General features: G+C 44.3%; 1 protein-coding gene across 5 annotated transcripts in view; it reads left to right on the top strand.

The window, feature by feature from the left end:
- The first annotated feature begins 421 nt into the window (after positions 1-421).
- RIMKLB (ribosomal modification protein rimK like family member B) overlaps positions 422-11,153 on the top strand; it is a 47,752-nt gene continuing 37,020 nt past the window's right edge. For 2 of the 5 annotated variants that reach the window (XM_071762167.1, XM_071762135.1), the window contains exons 1-3: positions 422-683; positions 2,609-3,114; positions 9,365-9,585. In XM_071762167.1, coding sequence (XP_071618268.1) covers positions 9,411-9,585 — 175 coding nt within the window. In that variant the 5' untranslated portion in view covers positions 422-683; positions 2,609-3,114; positions 9,365-9,410. Of the gene's footprint in view, positions 689-932; positions 1,073-1,368; positions 1,520-2,608; positions 3,115-9,364; positions 9,586-11,153 lie in introns of those variants that run through there. The other 3 variants (XM_071762150.1, XM_071762158.1, XM_071762140.1) reach the window with 3 other exon arrangements.

Raw genomic sequence — 11,153 nt, 5'->3', positions numbered from 1 at the left:
CACAGCTAATCGGATAGTCAATAAAAAGGGTGTGGCATGGGGGAAACTGAGTAGGTGTGCCACAGAAACTGATAACCCGTGTTGGTTAATACCTGGTTGTGTCACAGCTGCTTGTTGCCAAGAGTTATTTTAGAGAAATGGTAGCAGCAAGGGAGGATGCAGCCCGGGCTGCACACCAGCTATGGAGCAATGGAGTGTGGCAGGTGGTGCGTGGGTCATGTCACACCTTTACCTGCCACACGAAGGACAAAGGTTTTATCGTTGTGCACCACGTACAAGCAGCAGCAGCGGTGGTGACGAGCAAGACAGGCGTCCCGCGTTTTGCCGTACCACTCAACGGCACGGATACCGGCGCCGTGCTCGCAGCCGGTCACGGGTGGCAGTGGCACCATGTCCACGAGCACGCAGGCGGGGTGGAAGGTGGAGCGCGGGGTCCCGCGGAGCCCTGCGCAGTGCTCAGCTGGGCTGCAGGACGAGCCCGGGCGGTCCCGCCGTGGCTGCGCTGCTGCGGGTTCAGCAGTCCCCCGCCTCGGGCTCGGGTCTGCCAGGGCGAGGGGGGTTCGGACGAACCTCTGGCTGGGGCAGGTGCGGGCGGGCAGGAACGGGCGACGGGTCTCGGCCGTTAGACAGGGGCGGCCCCTGCGTGCAATGACACAGCCCCGGGATGACGGGTGCACGGCGAGGTACGGTAAGCCCCTCCGACCCGACCGGGCCCCACCGAACCGGACCGGACCGGACCGGATCGGATCGGCCCGGCCACCTCCTTCCCCGTCGGTGCGCGGGGCGCCAGGCTCGCACCGCCACCGCCCTCACGCGCTTCCCCCACCCCCCTCCCCGGCACCGGGGGGGACCCGCCCGACGCCCCCTCCCCAGCGGGTGCCAACCCCGCTCCGCCGTTACCGCCGTCTTGGGCGGCGGGAACGAGGGAGAGAGGCAGCGGCGGCAGCGGGAGTGGCCCCGCTGTGGCTGGAGCGGCGGCCGCGGGGGGCGGGGGTCTCGGCTGAGGGAACAGCCGGCCTCCTCACCCCAGCCGCGGGGAGGAGTGACACCGAGGAGGGGGAAGCAGGGAGGGGTGGGTGGGAGGGAAGACGAGCGTCGTGTCGCGTCGCCCGCTCCTCTTTAGGACCGCGCCGTTGAGCGGCTGCCGCCGGCGGGGAGGAAGGGGCGCGTCTCCCCGGAGTTCTGTTCACCCCGCGGCTTCCCCTCCTGGGCCCGGTGCCGGAGGGGACGGGAGGGAGGGCGGGCGCCGGCGGACCCCCGCGGGTGCCCTCAAGCTCAGCCGTGCCCGGGGCGGGTGAGATGTCGAGCTGAGCGGTTGCAAAGCCTGGGGGTGGGGTCCGCCGCCGTGCCTGGAGGGGGTGGGGAGAAGGAGGAGGGGACTGCCCTCAGCCGTCCCGCCCCGCCGCCGCGCTGCGCCCATGGTGATTGTGCATCACCGCGCGCGGAGCCGGGCAGCAGCGCTCGAGCTGCCGGCGCCTTCCCGCCGCGCCCGCGCGGGCCGGGCAGCCGGGGCGCCCAGGTGGGTGGCGACCGGGGCCGCTCCAGGAAAGGGGGAGCGGCGGCCGCGGTCGGGGTGGGTTGGTGGGGGGGGACACACGGGGGTGGGTGGGTGGGGGCTCCGCGGTGTTGGGTCTCGCCGCGCTCCCGTCTCGCCCAGCGGGGGCGGCGGGCGGGTCGCGCCGGGGTGTAAGGGCTGCGTGTGCGGGCAGGCGGAGGTCGGCTCTTCGCCTCCCGCCATGCACGGTGGGGTTCGCACGCCCTCAGCCTGCTCGGTGTCGCCCGGGGATGGCTGGAACGGAGGGGGGAAAACCGCTCCCGTGCGCGTGAATGTGGAAATGTGCGCTTGCTGGGGGCAGTTTTTCACGTGACGTAGGGGTGTGTATGAGTGTGTGTGTGAGTGTATATGAGTGTGAGTGTGTGTATGAGCGTGAGTGTGTGTATGAGTGTGTGGTTGAGTCTCAAAACGAAATCTTTACAACTCGGTTTCTTTTGTTTTCTGATCTTTACGGAGCTAATTGCACATGGGTGGCTTGGCTGCCTAGGTTATACCGGGGGCTCAGTTCTCAAAAGTGTGGACTGTTAAAGCAATAATCCTCTAGACACGTTATTTTAGTTTATTATTTTTTTTCTCTTTTAAAATCATCGTTTGTACGACTGTTTATTTTCTGTGGCAGAGCATTCCTAATGCATAGGAATACATGCTTCTGACGTGAAGCATACTTCCAGTCTCCTCATTTGAATTCTAATTGTTATTCCGAGGCAGAAATTTAAAGACACACAAATAAATAGAAATAGTTTTCGTGGGTTTTCAAACTTGATTTCTGTATATGTTCACGTGTGAGTACCAGTTTGTCTTTCCTTTGAATATGCATTCTTCAGTTAAGTAACAAACCCCTCTAGAGTTGGGGTTTTTTACCCCTTAAAATGTGTTTCTATGGTAGTGTATTTCTGTAAATTATTTGGAGCTTCACGTTTTCATTTTGTTTTGCTTAGTGTCTTGGATAGTACCTTTTTATTCAGTTACGATTTAGCGTCATATAGATATCCTTATATGTTTGTTTATGTCTAATAGGGATGTTTCCCCTTTTTGTTTTTCCTTCCTTCCTAGGTGTTGGTGACTTCAGGGTCATTTAGAGTTTTAGTTCTGAGGGAGTAGAGACACGAGGTTTTAGTCTTTTCTACATAGAAAGCTACAGCTCTTCGCCAGTACTCTTTTCTCCTCCTGCCCATCCCTCCTCCCCCGCAGGGGAGATCAATTTGGGAATTATTTTAACAGTAATTTACTTCCCCTTATCCCCTTTCAGAAATTTGTCTTTGTCCCCAAGGCATCCACTAGCTGTTGCCTGTTATAGGACCAGGAGGGAGGTTATCACCATTATCCCTTGCTTGCTTGGGGAGCTTCAGTAGTACGTCCCTTTCCTTTGGAGTGCAGTACAGAAAGGCATCCAGAAGACTTCCTTGCCCCCCTTTTTTTGATAGTAGAGGGTCCAGGAAAAGGGGTACCTAGCGAGACACGTGACTTCGCGAAGGAAGCCTGGACCGGAGGAGCACTTGACACACCGAAAGGACCACCGAGCCTTTTTCGTCTTCCACTCCATCCTCCCCAAATTTCTGGTAAGTCTGCTCAGCCCATTCATTCATGTTGCCCTTCCCCCACTCCAGGCGCTGGGAGAAGCATGCACAGAGACATGGAGTGTGGTGGTGGGGGAAGGGAGAACGGGTTGTGTACACAGGGGTCGGGTAGGAGGAGAGGGGGTATTGTACCACATTTCAGGCGAACCCGGGCAGCGGTGGAAGAGCCTCTCCTCAGGAAAGCGGCTGATGTGGGAGTAAATGTGTGTTTTATTCGCACGGGCGTGCGAGCACACTCAGGCAGAGTGGAAGGGCTGTGAAAAGCTGAGAGCCTGTTGTAGGAAAAAAATACTAAGTAGAAGGATGACTGGTGCTGGCTCGATATGGGGGTCGCATTGTTGGGTGTGGGAATGAGGAATGTTATCATCTACTTGCTAGCATGAACGTAGGGAGGGAAGAAGGTGTGTGTGAATGTCTGCCCATTAGAGGCAATTGTGCCTGGAAGGGTTGCTGCTAGCATCTTTAACATCACTTACTGCTAAGGTGGGGACAAACAGATGAAAGCCATCGCAGGGAGTGCAGTTGCCCATCAGCGAGAGGGAGGGGTGTTGCACTGGGAGTGAATGGGAATGATTACTATATTCCCGTGTTCTTCGACTGTTTGCAGTTTACAAATTTCACAAGGAAGGGAGGTGAATACCGTGCTGTGCTTTCAAAGAGGCGTGCTTGAGGTTTACCTGCCTGCAGTGTCTTAATTCTGTGATGCATGTGTAAGAGGGTGGATGATAATGCAGCAGCACTGGACAGATTGTGCTGCAGCTGCTCAATATATTACATAAAATACGTTTAATTTTTTTTTTTTTTTAATTTTTCAGAGGCTTCAATTTTTAAAAATATGTTTTCTTCCAAAGACTGTCAAACAGTTAGGTGACAGTCTTAGGAAAACTAGGTAGGTAAGAGAGAATTTTTTTTCTTGATGTTGTCCTTAAGCATCACCATGAAGCAGCAGTGTCAGGAATGAGTTGATTTATCTTGGATTTCTTTTTCTGAAGCAATTTTAACAAATTGATCTAGGTGCTAGTTTTTATCTGTGTATGTATTGCCGTGGATTTTTTTGGTCATCCATACATAATTCATTAAGATTTTCTTTAGATGATCATCATTCTGGTATCCTTATGGGGGGAAAAAAAAGTGCTTTATATTTGAAACAGCTGTGAACTGTTTTCAGACCTTCTCTCCCTGTGACATAGAAAGTAATATTTCTGGGATATCTCAGACTGCTCTCCTCATTAAGATGAGACAGAGGCGTTCATTGTATCTTGTGATGGATCATATGCTGGGTCATATGGTGGATAGCCCTTCCTTAGTTGTTTAACCAGTCTGCTGCCTAAGGTTGACTTTATAATTCAGATTTGCCTTGAGGTTTCTTCTAAAGAAGGTAAGTTAGGAGCATCTGCCAAGTGTTCTTCAGGCTTCAGTATATTGAGGTGTGGCCTCCAAAACAGCATTCTAGAAACTGCTGTATCGTTGGAGGCGATTGGAGGTGTGTGCTCGCTTTTGAGCCTTAGCTGATTTATTATAAAAAAGAAAGCAAAATACCTTTTTCATCTTGAATAACACTTGTTATTCAATAACACTTGTTCTCAAAATAAATATCAAGGGATATGCATTTAAGATAAATGCCAACGTGCAGTGTTAACAGACTGAGGCGATTGGAGCTATGTTTTTTCCTAGTTCTCTATTTCCCATGGCAGTAGTGGCAGTCAGTCTCTTTGCACTTTGCTTCTTGCTTCCACGAGATACTTCTTATAATTGTCTGAGCTGTAGGAATTAAACGTACCTATAGAGGTTTGCTAAAACTAAGATGAGGCTTTACCTTTCTGAAAACGTAAAACACTGCTGAAATCTATGGAGTTGTGTTAGCTACATAGTGCTGTAACTGAGGCTGAGAGTCTGAGTCGAGGTCTAAAAAGAGGCAATTCTGGGAGGGGCTGCTGGTAATAATTGTCCTACTAGCTTGTTTCCCAGATAGCACCATAGTCAGTGGGAGCATGCTGCAGCATCAGATCACAAGTCAAGAACTTGAGAGAGCTGTATCACATTGTTTCCTAATGCTACAGCACATTTGGGATTCCGTTTGTCATTCCCATACAGGTGAAACAACCCTAGTCTTTCTACTTTACAGAGGCACTGAGTAGTTGCATCCTGATAGAAAGGATACAGAGTGATCTTTTCACATGCTAGGTATCCTTTATCTTACACGTTTATCAATAATACATAAACAAATTAGTATCTCTTAGTAACTGGTTTCTTGTTTCAGCATAGGTGAAAACACATCATGATGAAGGAGACTAATCCATTTCGCACCTGCTTTTGGGTGTTGAAGTCAGGACAAAGGAGTAAATGGACAATGGAGACCAATCTCCTATTTCTGGAGGCAGGTCTCCCTAAGACCCTCTCTGTGAAGAGAAGATCCCTTCAAGGGAAAAAGACTGGTCTTCAGAGAGAATTTCCAGATCTTTCTAGACAGCTGACTTGATTGGCTGAATGCCCTGTTATGTCAATAAAACATATTCACATGATGTAAGGTAGGAAAGTAGAACAGTGAATGCTTCTGTTAGAACAGCTGCTGAAGATGCATTACAGATTGAAAGAATGAAGGAGGAATATGTTTGCATCTGATGGGAAGGGAACTCCTGTGTGAATGCCAGAATAAAGCCTAACTTCAGCAATACAGGGATGCCACAGCTCAGAGTGGAGGTGTTGCATTCTGTTCCCTCTATGACTTGCTAAGAGGCTTTTCCATAGAAAACCTTTCTGGTGCAGATGCAGCAGTGACTACTTGGCTGGCATGAAACTTAGTTTGATTTTTGTTAATGGAGCTTTTACTTTGGTGCCACCCATTTACCTCTCCCAGCCTGTTTTATGCAGTTAAGTTTATGATGATTTTTTCCTTTTCATTTAAGAGATCTTAGTTATTGAAATATTGTGCTTACATTGACAGTAGTAGCTTTGAGCAAAAACTACATTTCAACTGGTAATCTAAAAGGTATTTAAACATCTGTCTCTTCCCCTTAAGTATACTATACTTATTTTGCAATAGATGCTCTGGTGGATTTGTTTCATGTGTATTCCATGCACACCCAGCATTGTCTGAAGCTGTGACTTTTACATTGAAATGGGTGGAGCTGGTTTTTCAGGGAAAAATTCTGGAAATCCAACTTGAGAGCTTAATGCTCTTGTGCATCTGACTACAAGGCAAGCTTTCCTCCTACAGACCATTTTCTTGACAATGTGGGAGGGATTGTTAAAATGTTTGGGTTAATAGGCTAAATTGCAGGTTTTGTGTTCCGTAAGACTTTTTCCACAATCAAAATAGAGATTATAAGGAAAGGCTGAAACTGCTAAATAGAATATGTTTTTAGGAGCAGAATGTTAGCATTGAAAAAGATACTTCTCTAGGTGGAAAAAAAATAGAGTATTGGGTTAAGGGTCAAGGAACTGATAGGATTAATAGTTTTTTCCTCTGCTTCGTTTTAAGTGACTTTTCTTAACAACCTCAAGTCTGAAGGTAAAAATTATCTGCCTGCATCATGATGAAATGTGAGCCTTTTTGTATACATTTATGAAACTTTTAGGGGAAATGAGACACAGTATTAGGAGGGAGATGGATACCCATACTCAAGACATTTCTATATGCCTTCTAGTTCAGTGTTTAATTGAGATATCTGGATGGCTCTTGATGATGCTGTAGCTCTTAAAAAACAGAAGAAAGGTGGAGGAAAGAAAAGGCTTCATTTTTTTTTTTCTTTCTTCTTCAGCCTTTTGCTTATTTTGAAGCTGATTTTTATTTGCTGAAATGGCAGTCAGGGACAGATGATGGCACAGTCTCTTCAAATGTAAGGGGGTGGAGGTGGGGCCATGTATTAAAGAGATTTGAGAAAAATGGGAGTATGTGCCTTTTGGCAAAGAAATCAAAGGTCATTAGCAAGAAAAAGGGGAAAAGGCTGCCAGAGAGAAAATACTTGTTTCTTTGCCACCAGTGTGGCAGAACCAGTAGAGGGGGAAAAAAAAAATCAAAAAACCCACCAAAACCAAACAAAAACCCCAGACATGCTGAAAATATGTGAAGGCTTTGGAGGATTTTGTTGTTATTGTTGTTTTTTAAATTATGTCAAAGACTGTTGATTTGGTTTTTTGTTTTTTTTTTTTTTTTTTTTTTTGTGTGTGTGTGTTCAATGGTCTGTAGCTCTAGGTGTTTAAAATGAGGTAGGCTTTTGTTTGGCTGCTTTTCTTTGGCCTCCCCAGTCAAGTAGTGTATAGACAAGAAGCCTCTGAATGGTGCTGTGCTGTAGCAATGCCATTTCCAAAAAATATAGCTTGTCCCAATTCTTAGCTGCTGATGTTGTCCTTGAAGTTTTCTTATGAACTACCATGTAGAGAAATCCATTGTTGAGAGACCCAAAACTGGGGCAGTTGTCAGCCATTGCAAGCCAAAGTCTCATCCTGCCCATTTCACTTTCAGCTGCTTTCAAGAAAAAATGGGTTCCTTAAGCTATCAAGGGATATTCTTTACAACCTTCCACAACAATTTCCCTGCAGGGAGCAAGCACTCCTTATCCTGCTTTACCCTGAGCATCTTGACTGCTGTCAAGGACTGGTCTGCATCTGTGATTGCCTTTCCCTACCTTATGCTTTCCTTCAGTCACTTAGTATGAAGAACTTTAGTCCTTGGCTTTTATGTTTCTCTTCATTTTACCAAAGCAATGGAAAAAAAGTCACTCTTTGCTTGTGGTCATTATGGTTCTCAGTATCAGGAATAAATGGCCACTTAAGATTTTATTTTCTTATGAAGAAAAAGCTGCACTAATAGAAAAAAATTGGGTTTTTAATTACATAAAGATCAGCTTTTTCTTATGGTGGTAACAAAACCATTCTATTGTTCCAAGACCTACTGTGGAAACTACAGTTTTTTGTAATACTAAATGAAAGCAGTTGTGTACCTGTGGTTTTCATGCATTTACGTTTTCTTCAGACACCAGATCTCACATTAGGACCATCAGGCAAAGCTCCTGTTTCTGTGAAAGAGTTCAGTTCTGTTTGAAACTTAAGCAAGCTGTATTGGTGAAAACGGTGTCTGCCTCTTTATGTTAATGTGGAAGTTAAAAATGTGTCACAGAAAACAGCTCTGTTTTTCTCCAGAATTCTTTTTCCCTACACTATGCTGCTTCTTGGTTTTCTTGAGTAGTCCATTAAAGTACCTGTAATAGTTTTACAGCTTTTAAAGTATTTGAATATATAGTAAAAACCAGATCACCTGTATTCAAAGGAAAGGGAGAAGTACCTTTATCTGTTACCACACTGAGCTGTTATCACTTTTGACTAACGCTATTGAAATTCTTTAATTTGAACTATTTTTTCTGGTTTTGGTGCTGAGTTCATTAGTACTGTTTATGTAGTTTATGTATATAAGTGTTTTGTTTTTTGGTTTTTTTTTTTTTGTGTTTTTTTTCTTAAAAAACCCCAACATGAGCAAGAAAGTGCTGGTGCTAAGTTTCATGCTTTGATTTTGCTTTGGATCAAATGTGTTAATATTCAATATGCCTAACATTTTGTTGATGCTCCTTATTCCACATTTTTTCCCATTACTATGTCCTGTATAATACTGAATATATTTCACAGAAGATGTGAAGTATTTGTAAGAAAAATCAGTTTTGAAATAGTTAAGCAGAAAAATCATGTTTTAAGGACTTTTTCTATCTTCTGTATTGCTTTTTAAAAATAATTTGGTGCACTCCATTGTCTTCCATATATTATGGAAAGGGATGCATCCGTCTGTCACAGGTGTTTTAGCACTACCTCAGTGAAGTAGTGGAATTATTTCCAATTGTAAAGAATTACCCAGTCATGAAATTGAAATTCAGGCCTTTGGAGATGGCCATTCAGAACGTATTCAGTCCTTGGCATGCTTCTTAGTACTGTCAAGAAAGGAGGATGCTACTTGTACCAGTAGTTACAAGTGTGTGTATGTTGTGGTTGAAACTAGGCTGAGGATCAAGACCTGACTTTTATCATTTACACTTCATTGAACGTAAATGGATATGGATTTGTGTCCGTTTTTGTTACTTCTGTTGCAGATGAGTTGTAAACATTATTTTCCCACTTGGAGGTGGGAAGTCGCACTCTGCCGAAAAGGACTGACTTGTGTAGAGGGAGTAGGACTTGGTACAGTGGGGAACATAAAGACAGGAGCCTATATACTCTAACAAGTCTCATCTTCTCCACCATCTAGAAGCACCATTGAAAAGAAACCTTGAAGGTTGCAAGAGAAGTCCAAGATGTGCAGTTCAGTTGCTCCCAGGCTGTGGTTCTTAACAGACCGTCGTATCAGAGAAGATTACCCTCAGCAGGAGATCCTGAGAGCACTGAAGGCCAAATGCTGTGAAGAGGAGCTGGATTTCCGGGCCTTGGTGATGGATGAAGTGGTGCTGACCATTGAGGATGGAAATCTTGGTGAGCATGAGCTAAGGCTGGGAATGTGCTGAAAGAGTACTTGGAAAAAGATTGTAAAATGGAGCATTTCTACTCTTACTCCATGTGTGCCATACTACCGTACGTCATCTAAATCATGTAGATGTACATAATAGTATGTTCTCTAGTTTTTATTGTGATAATCAAATATAAAAAAATTGCTAATCTGCAGTATAACTGATTTTGCCTTCCCTCTGTAGAACCGATAGGTGGGCTGCTTTAGTATTTTGATTCCTCTGGACCTGAATTAATTCTGAATTAAGAAGAAAAAAAGGGAGTTTAATTTTTGCATAGTTACTTGAAAGTTCATGGGTCACATTTGAGAGTTTTGGGAGAACTTTTTTCATCTCTTTGTGCACTGATTCCAGGATAGCAAACACACTTTAATTCAACCAAGAAATTTTCAGTGGACAGCACAAGTTGTTATGGAGCTGGAGGTAGTAATGTGGCGTAACTAAAGAAGGTGGCTCTCTGGGTGTGTAATTATGTATATGCCAAAAATAACAGAACTGAAAAACAAACTCAGAATAATTTAAAGTGTTGCTACAACTTAGTGTTTAAAGTAAATTGTAAGATTTCTGTTTTGTTTTCCTACTAATTTTCTTTTTTTCTGTGATGATTAAAAAGGAAAAGTAAAGACGTAAAAGTGTGTTAGAAATTTTAAGTAAAAGGATTCTGTAAGTAGTAAGATTACATTATAGGAATAATGTTAATACCAGCAGTGTCAAGATGTGTAACATTTACAATTTTATTTTTTTATTAATCTTTTTAATTTGGATTTCCTAAAGGAAGGAGATGGCAATGTTATTTTTTTCCTTTACTTCTTCCATTTTTCTTCTCCATATATTATTAAAAACATATAGCTGGAGATCCAGGGAAGAATTAGATTTCTGAAAGTTATGTTAGAGTAATTGCATGGGAGGAAAATAGAAAAGTACTGTCAGCCCTGAAGAAGAGGCTACCTTGTACCTTGCTCCTTACTGAGGAGTCGATATAGGAAGCAAATCTTACAACTGACTCTGGGGAAGAACTTTGTACTTTATTGTAGCTTGAATCAATTAAGCATAAAACAAATGCTTGGAAAATCAGGATTTTTTGATTCAGCTGTCTCAAATTTTTTATTTATGCGTTTTGTCTTGTATTCTGAAGTGCCTATAGTTTTTATCAGAGACTTGAAACTCCGTAGGCTATCTTCAAATCAGGGAACATTCATGTCAAAAAATCTGGACATTTTACTGCCCTGAGCATGTTGTCCTTTTGACTGCATGTTCTGTGGAGGCAGCCATCTTGCACTGTAGCTGCAGCCTCTACAGTTAGTAAAATTATACATTTCTTGGTGAAGTTTGTCTTTCCTGTCTTCATCATGATTTTTTGGAATTAAATAAGGCCTTTCTGCTCTCTTTCATTTAATGTCCCCTAATGCTGAAGCTGTTGGAAGAAGTAAAGTATGCACATTGGAAAACTAATACTGAGAAATGTGTAGTACAGGAATGAGAAAATTAAGGGAATTACTAGAAAGAGAGTGCAAAATAAATGTTTTTCGTATGAAG

The sequence above is a fragment of the Heliangelus exortis genome, chromosome 1 (assembly GCF_036169615.1).
Source record: "Heliangelus exortis chromosome 1, bHelExo1.hap1, whole genome shotgun sequence".
NCBI lineage: Eukaryota > Metazoa > Chordata > Aves > Apodiformes > Trochilidae > Heliangelus > Heliangelus exortis.
Note: the sequence above shows the minus strand (reverse complement) of the source record. Positions and strands in the feature narration are given on the sequence as shown.